The sequence below is a fragment of the Triticum aestivum genome, chromosome 4D, assembly GCF_018294505.1.
Source record: "Triticum aestivum cultivar Chinese Spring chromosome 4D, IWGSC CS RefSeq v2.1, whole genome shotgun sequence".
Classification (NCBI taxonomy): Eukaryota; Viridiplantae; Streptophyta; class Magnoliopsida; order Poales; family Poaceae; genus Triticum; species Triticum aestivum.
Window position 1 is genome coordinate 515,965,214 of NC_057805.1, and position 9,079 is coordinate 515,974,292.

The following is a 9,079-nucleotide window of genomic DNA, read 5'->3' on the forward strand; positions in this document are numbered from 1 at the left end:
CACCGTCCATGCCTCACTCCCACCACTCTTTTCATCGTTCTCGTACTCGCACACTCCTTCCCCCTCGATATAGTATGCCTATCATACCATCCTAGATGCATCCCTCTCTCTCTATCCTTCTCCTCATGCCTCATTTGCTTCTAACACACACATGCATGTATACCGATCGATCTCCCAACATATACCTAGATCGACTTTAACTACCCCCCCATCGATTGACGTACCTCACAAGTTATGTCTTTCCTTTCTCTAACAAAGGGCGATTGATCTTCCTATGTAGTTATGTCTGCTTACCACAGCCACATCGTCCCCCCTCATCATTCGTGCATGCCTCCTGACCCGTCTCTCACACGCACGTGCACAGACAACAAGCAGCCATCTCCTCTCTTATTGATATTGCGGGCGTGCCCTCCATTTGTCTAGCAAGCCTATCCCACCATTTGTTAGAAGCAACTCCACTACCACCCCCTCCAACACTCTAGCTCTGTCTCTCTCCCAACCTTATTCCTCTCCTGCACATATGAATGGATGCCGATCGATCTCCCTTAATACATGAGGCAGATCGATCTCCTTAATACATGAGGTGGGCCTCTCTCCTCCTCCACACATATAGCAGCCATTGTACCTCTATAGTTAATTGGGCCTCCCTCTTCCCCCACCACACACCGATAGTCGAGCGCTGCAGGTAGGAATCCATGCCGCAGATACAAACTGCACATGTCCCCTCTCACGTTCCAGTAGGCCAGCCACTCTATATCTTTGACGTGGGCACACACAAATTCGATGGCACTCTTTATCGATCGCGCGCACACACACACACACACACACATCATTCCTCTCTTCGATTCTATGGACACCTCAAGTCGATGATACCTCCACTCTCTTCTCGTGGATCGCCCCCTCTATATATATGTTATATCTAGGACTCTATTTCACACACATTGCATATGTTACATTTTTTGATTGACCCCCCCCCCAAAAAACTCTCAAGAACCCACACACTATATCTCTCTAGGTTTGTATCTCTCTCACACAACCCCACGTAGGTGGTGTACGTATACAAGAAGAGAATAGGTGCACCGTGCATGTACTCACGCTTCGTGCCCAGCCACACCCGCGCGGGTACACGGTGGAGCTCATTTCTTTACGAAATGGCAGCCCACGTGCTAATTTGAACGCCTGTAGTGGTTGTTTACCTAGGGAGGTCGTGTACCACGCGTGCACGAAACAAAGTTTGACTTGACGCGTTGCCGCGTTATTTTTAAATAAATTTATAGCGCTCAATGGCACGTACACAGTATATAAAACGATTTTTATGGAGAAAAAGGTAGTCCGCTCACTATATACAATGGAGCCTGCCTGCCTAGTTTGTCTCTCTTCAGAGTATCTCACACAAGGCTGTGGTGGCCTCTCTCTCTCTCACCGTTGGTCACTGATCCGGCCGCATCCCGTCCGCCGGGGGAAAGGGAGTGCGGTGGCCTCTCTCTCTCTCACCGTTGGTCACTGATCCGGTTGCATCCCGTCCACCGGGGGAAAGGGAGGAAGTGCATCGTTTCTCCGTTCGACGGCGCCGAGGCAACACGTCCCGATCTGCAGTACACGCCGTTCTCTCTGACCAAGCTCCGGCGCGGAAGGGCCTACGCCACCTGCTCGCAGATTCCGCCCGCCGTCGCTCACCTAGTTACATCCCGACGACCTCCTGGTATCCCCTCCGGGCTTGCTCCACCGCCCGTCTTCCCACGTCGCTGCATGTGGATCTTCCATAGTTCTTTGCCCAAAACGTAGCTCGTCCGGCGTACTTTCCATATTGCATTCTCGTCCTCACAGCGTTTTAGACAACACAACCGTGTTGTTATCTTCCCTTAGGACAAGGAATATGCTTCTTTTTTGTCGTCGCATGTGTCATCAACTGTTATTGGCCAGTAATTGTTTCCTTTCTACCTCTTTTTTGCAAACAGGGCTATCCATTTCACCTCGTTGCTATTGCAACCTTTTGGTGAACTGCACAAATCACTTTGTTCTTAAGAGTGTTTTGTGCAGTTGTACTAAAATGTCACACGGGCAACGTCTCTACATTTCAGTGCGACTGCACAAAGGGAGATTGGTTTTGCTCTATCCTCCTCATCCAACTCCAAGCCTAATCTTCTCCAACTAGTTAGTCTTAAGAGAGACTGCAAAGGTGACCGGCTTCTATTTGTGTGTTTATTGTTTCATCAGCAGTCCTCTATTATCGTAATCACACTTAATATCTTTGGAACAGGGACGCTCAGCTCTATTTTAGTGGAACTGCACAAAATGATCGGAATGTTGCATGCTCCAGACAGCTACTTTTTTTTCCCAACATGCCTTGTTGATTTAGACAGAGCTGCGGGGACGTTGCTGCCAATAAAAGCATGGATCAATTTTAATTTAACACCTTCTCACAACTCTGTCTTCAGTTGTGATGTAATTATTAGCTCTGATCTGCTAATAATTGACATGCATTAGCAAGGAAGTTAGTTTTTTATTGTTTCCGAAAGAGCATCGATGGCAAGACACGCAAAACAAAAGCTGAAAGCTCACACCATTGTACAATTTCATGTCGCTGGAAAATTATTTGTATAGTACGTCAATTATGTAAACAAATGATGGAAGCTTGATAGCATTGCCAGAAGCCTCTTCATCATCCGGGTCTATGTGCCATGCACAAAATTATACTCCTTCGTTCCTAAATATTTGTCTTTTTACAAATTTCAAACGGGCATATTTTAGAGTGTAGATTCACTCATTTTGCTTCGTATGTGTACTCCCTCCGTTCCTAAATATTCTATTCGTCTTTCTAGAGATTTCAACAAGTGACTACATACGGAGCAAAATGAGTGAATCTACACTCTAAAATATGTCTATATACTCCCTCCTTTCCTGTTTATAAGGCTCAATTCAAAAATCTCACCAATCAAGGTAGATGGTGAGTGGTGGAATACTTTTTGTAGTTTGCAAAAGCACCCAATTAATGCTCTTGTTTTCCTCAAAAAAGAATATTTACCAATGCATTAATTGCAATGCATGCGTGATTATAAAGGTGCTCTACAGGTGTTTTTGATGGTACTTGTTGAGTTGGCATAGATCAAGATTAGGATTTGTCACTCCGATTGTCGGAGAGGTATCTCTGGGCTCTCTCGATAATGCACATCACAATGTGACTAATGAGTTAGTTACGGGATGCTGCATTACGGAACGAGTAAAGAGACTTGCCGGTAACGAGATTGAGCTAGGTATTGAGATACCGACGATTGAATCTCGGGCAAGTAACATACCGATGACAAAGGGAACAATGTATGTTGTTATGCGGTTTCACCGATAAATATCTTCGTAGAATATGTGGGAGCCAATATGAGCATCCAGGTTCCGCTATTGGTTATTGACCAGAGACGTGTCTCGGTCATGTCTACATAGTTCTCGAACCCGTAGGGTCCGCACGCTTAAAGTTCTGTGACGATCGGTATTATGAGTTTATGTGTTTTGATGTACCGAAGGTAGTTCGGAATCCCGGATATGATCACGGACATGACGAGGAGTCTCTAAATGGTCGAGACATAAAGATCGATATATTGGACGACTATATTTGGAGACCGGAATGGTTCCGGGTGAGATCGGGAATATAGCGGAGCACCGGGAGGTTATCGGAACCCTCCGGGAGGTATATGGGCCTTATTGGGCTTTAGTGGAAAGGAGGGGAAAGGAGCAAGGGAGGGGCCACCCCCCCAAGCCCAATCCGAATTGGGAAGGGGGCCGGCCCCCCCTTTCCTTCCTCCCTCCTTCCTCTTCCTTCCCTCTCCTACTCCAAGTTGGAAGGGGGGAATCCTACTCCCGGTGGGAGTAGGACTCCCCATGGCGCGCCCTAGAGAGGGTCGGCCATCCCCCTCCTCCACTCCTTTATATACGGGGGCAGGGGGCGCCTCTAGACACACAAGTTGATCTGTTGATCTCTCCCAACCGTGTGTGGTGCCCCCCTCCACAATAATCCACCTCGGTCATATCGTAGCGGTGCTTAGGCGAAGCCCTGCGTCGGTAACTTCATCAACACCGTCATCACGCCGTCGTGCTGACGGAACTCTCCCTTGAAGCTCTGCTGGATCGGAGTTCGTGGGACGTCATCGAGTTGAACGTGTGCTGAACTCGGAGGTGCCGTGTGTTCGGTACTTGGATCGGTCGGATCGTAAAGACGTACGACTACATCAACCGCGTTGTTCTAACGCTTCCGCTTTCGGTCTACGAGGGTACGTGGACACACTCTCCCCTCTCGTTGCTATGCATCACCATGATCTTGCGTGTGCGTAGGATTTTTTTTGAAATTACTACGTTTCCCAACACTTAATATCCCTTAGTTTCCTTATGGATCCCGCTGCCACGGGAGGGTAGGACAAAAGATGTCATGCAAGTTCTTTTCATAAGCACGTATGACTATTTATGGAATACATGCCTACATTATATTTATGAACTGAAGCTAGTTTTGTATCGCCCTAGGTTATGACTGTTATATGATGAATATCATCCAACGAATCATCCGATCCAATGCCTACGAGTTTTTCACATATTGTTCTTGCTAAGTTACTACCGATGCTGCTACTGTCACAACTGCTACAAAATTATTGTTATCACTCTTATCGTTACTATTACTGTTACCACTTCTATCAAAACTATCATATTACTGTGCTACTGATCACTTTGCTGCAGGTAATTAATCTCCAGGTGTGGTTGAATTGATAACTCAGCTGCTAATACTTGCAAATATTTTTTGGCTCCCCTTGTGTCGAATCTATAAATTTGGGTTGAATACTCTATCCTCGAAAACTGTTGCGATCCCCTATACTTGTGGGTTATCATCGGTTGTTCTCCACGCAGCGGCCGCGGTCGCTCACGGGCACTGGAGGGATCGGCACGGGGTCGGCGGAGAGGTGCCAGTTGTATGGCAGGTGGACATCTCCCCACGGTAATGGCGTCGCCGTCTCCCAGTAACGATGACAGGCATCGACGTGGATGTACGGCATGTCGCGATGCCCGGCCGCCGGAAAGCTGGCGGAGCAGGTGGTGCGGGCGGTGCGGACCTGTTGGAGCGGCGTCGGCTAGAGGATGAGTCGGCCTCCTGGTCGTGCTTCCCCTTGCCGATCCAATGCCAGCCCATGGCACCGGCGGGGAGGTGGGCGAGTGGGGTGCAACGGCGGTGGCTAGGGTTTGCTGGTGTCGGGGCTCGAGGAGGCAGGTCGGCCAGGAAGTGGAAGCTGTGGACTGGCCGGTCCACGGCTTCCACATTAAGAAGGACGCCGACCCTCCGCCCGTGTAGATGACAGTCAGGGCCCGTCGCGCGTGCGAATTAATTTTGGACGGTGAAGGTAGGTGAACGGCCGGCACGCGTCCCCGAGACGGGCGAGGAGCAAGCGTGTGCCCGTCCGTTTGGTGTCCGTGCGAACATGGGGCGGACCGGACGCAAAAAGGACATAAAATGTGAATGCGGCCGCGCGTTGGACCGAGCCATCCGTCCGTTTTGGTCCAAACGGACAAGCGCGGACAGGACATGATCACGCGTTGGAGTGGCCTAGGAACGTTGCTACACACACTGACAAAAAAATCTGAAGGTTTCGCGCACGACGCAGCGTATCCAGCCGTGTGTGCGTCCAGCAAAACTTTTTTTTTTAGGGGAGTGCGTCCAGCAAAACTAGAAGCAATAATACTACACCTACGAAAACTGTTACTTCCAACCAACTAATCTCTCCCCCCTGATTTCATACATTATAATTGGCATGGCATGGCATGGATTCCTTGCCTTGACTTGGCGGTGCGTTGTGTTGGGGGGGAATAAATTCCTTGCCGTGACTTCATTCATGGCAGCGACAAAGTCAGACAAAGGTGGGGTGGGGTGGGGGCATCCACCATGTGCCGGAGCGCGCAGCTCCAGCTAGCGCATGAGCATGTGTGACAGAGCAGACTAATCTAATCTTATCTAATCTTATCACACACACCCATCAGGAACGAACAGATCACTCTAATCTTCTCCAATTCAAGATAACCCTAATCTAATCTAATCTAATCTGGATGTAAACGAATGGAACATCCGGTTCAAGAAAAAAGAAATCCGCATCAATCAATCAATTATACTGTACTTATAATCCAATCCAAACAAATAGTAAATTACTACTCCGGAGTACAGTACAGTACAATTCAATTCATGTTTCTCATCTGACAAAAAAAAAGAAATTGGAATGGATGGGAGGAAGAAGAAGAAGAAGAAGAAGAAGAAGAAGAGCATCTCACATCACATCCACAGGAGGATGAGAGCGGCGAGGAGAGACAGAGCGGATCCGGCGGCCCGGTGCACGGCCATGGAGGCAGCCGAGGAGTCGTCGTCGTCGGGGCCGGGCGAGAGCGAGGGGAGCGCCTCGGACGGGGACGGGGCAGCGGCAGGCGGCAGCGCAGAGAGCGCCTTGAGCGCGGCCTCGTCGTCCGCCGACGGCTTGAGCAGCTTCCCATCGGCGCCAGGCACGTCCACCGACAGCTTCTGGCCCTTGCGGCAGCGGCCCGGGGCGGCGCTGGTGAAGTAGGCCCGCCCGGGCTTGGTGAGGTTGAAGACGGAGTTGCCGTCCTCCAGCTTGAGCAGCGGGTCGGAGACGTCGCAGGCGGCGAAGGCCTTGGCGGTGACCTGGACGGCGCTGTCCTGGCTGGGCGGGTAGAGGAAGAAGAGGGCGTCGCCGAGCTTGACGGGGACGGACTTGGACCACCGCACGTACACGTCCGGCTTGGTGGACGGCGGCAAACCCCACGCGTCCAGCCCGCCCACCTTGTAAGTCGCCGCCGCCAAGCAGCCGGACAAGGATGACATGGAGACGCACAGCAACAGCGCCGGCAGAGCCGCTAGAGTCGTCGTCGTCGGCGTGCCCATCGTCAGTCAGAAAGTTCCTCTGCTTGCTTCTCACACTCTGCCAAAGCTCCTCTGCTTTTTTTATCGGATGCTCGTGGAGTTAATTGCACAGAAGTACCACAATTGGGGCATCACATGCAGATTGATACCACGATTGCTAATTTTTGCACGTCAGTATCATGATTGCTCCAGGTTTTTTTAAATAAGGCTAAAACGCGTATTTATACGTATTGACGCTTGATCCGACAGCTCGGGCCCACCCGTCAGGTGCCACACTGGCCAATCGGCGCGTGCCCGCGCGCTGACTAGGACGAGCCGGTGCGCTGCTGCTCTCCAACTCGGTCCGGTCGCACCAGCTCGCCCCCGCCGCACCATTCCCCTCCCCTCCTCCTCTCCTCACTCGCTCGAACCCTAGTCTATGGCGTCGGCGACTCCAGCAGGCGGCGGCGAGAGCGTCCACGGCGGCGGTGAGATGCCGTTCTGGCCTCCTAGCGGAACGGCTGGCGTCGACGGTGATGGCGGCGACGACTCCAGCTCCGCGTACTCGACCGACGACGAGGAGGAGTCGATGTTACTCAGCATGGAGCAGCGGTTGCGGTTGGCGCAACAGTGGGTGGCGAACCCTAGCAGCAGCCATCAGTTGACGCATGGACTTGGCGGCGTGCTGTAAGTACCCTTGTCCTCCTCCTGCTCTGGTTTATCCAATTGGGGATTTTTAGGGTTTGTTCATCTTCTTGTTTATCCAGTTGGGGATTAGGGTTTGTCCAATTGTAGTGACTAGTATAGGACAATTACAGTAACCTAGTAACTCAGTGTATTGCACTCTCAAATTACTTCAATTACAGTAACAATTTGGGATTATGACCTTGTCTTTTTCCTTGATTTTGCTATTGTGCTGAAATAGTAAAGTACATTGTTCTGTACTGTAAATATTAGACTTACAGGTTACTTTAGTAGCATTGTTCTGTGCTGAAATAGCATCTGTAATAGTAGAGTTAATAGTAAATATTAGACTTACAGGTTACTCTAAATTGTTCTGTACTGTACTGTTGCTCTCCAAATTAAGAGTAATTATATTGAATACATGAAATTTAATTTGTTCTGTAGTTTGGATGAAGACATTTGGCAAGTAAGGATCCATTTTGATGCAAGAGAACCATTGGAGATGAAGCTGTGTGGTTCAGATATTACTTATCTGAATTTGGTTGCAGTGATGGAAACCCAAGGATTTAATGCATATGATTGTTTGTATCACATTGAAAATCCATCTTTAGGAGAGAAAGGGCTGGATTTGGTAGACAGTCATGCAGAATTACAGAAGATAAAGAGGAAGATCCAGGACAAATTGGTGCTTGATTTGCTAGTCAGGGCTTGTCCACCCCCTGATACTGATTTTGAGTTGCAGCAATGTGAAATGCCAGAGTTGTCCACTGTGGTGTACCAAGAGCCTGTTGTTTTAGATCTGAGTGAGCCTCCTGTCTTAGCTGTTGATCAGCAAGGAGTAGTTTTTGAGAGTCAATGTAGCAACTCTAGCACACCTCATCCTGCTGGTGTTTGCACACAAGAAAGCAAGAATGCAACGGCCAAGTTGAAAGCAGTTTTGGAAGAAGAAGAGGGATATCAAGGATTTGAGGCATATGAGGACAGTGATGCTAATGCCTCTGATGAGGATGCTCAAATTGGAAATGACCATCATTACATGGGTGATGATGAAGATGTAGAGGTGGAAGAGGGAAAGAGACAGAGAGAGCTAGAAGTACAAGAGGAAGAATCAGATGATGAGCAATCAGAAGAGGAAGAAATGCTGCATTATGAGGGTGACACTGAAGTTGAGGACCCATTTGAGGTAGAGGAAGATAGGACTTTTGAAGAAGAAGAAGAAACTATAGTTGAACCTGTGAAGAAGAAGCAGAAGCTACCAGTTAGAAGAGGACCAACAACTAGGTCACATTGTAGTAAGCTACCAGAGGTTGAACCTGATTTCAGACCATCATCAGATGAAGAAGAGAAGGGGTTGTTGAGGGAGAGTGATGATGATGGTTTTGAGCCAGTCTCTTTTGTCCTACCAAAGAAAAGGAAGAGTAGGGCAAAGAAAAGGCCTGCTAGGAAGTGGTACAATGAGAAAATGGAGCAACCACATGAGCAACTGTGTATGAAGTTGTGTCTTAGGGATCAGCATCAATT

At 49.1% G+C, this 9,079-nt stretch overlaps 1 protein-coding gene across 1 annotated transcript; it reads right to left on the bottom strand.

Annotated features, from left to right (window-relative positions):
- Positions 1-6,095: 6,095 nt before the first annotated feature.
- LOC123100811 (mavicyanin-like) lies at positions 6,096-6,995 on the bottom strand. Its single transcript, XM_044522685.1, has one exon. The coding sequence runs from the start codon at positions 6,914-6,916 to the stop codon at positions 6,293-6,295; it is 624 nt and encodes a 207-aa protein (XP_044378620.1). The 5' UTR covers positions 6,917-6,995; the 3' UTR covers positions 6,096-6,292.
- Between the last annotated feature and the right edge of the window lie 2,084 nt (positions 6,996-9,079).

What these genes read in the sequence shown, in the direction of transcription:
- LOC123100811 (XM_044522685.1), bottom strand. Translation starts at nt 6,916, where the DNA reads ATGGGCACGCCGACGACGACGACTCTAGCGGCTCTGCCGGCGCTGTTG.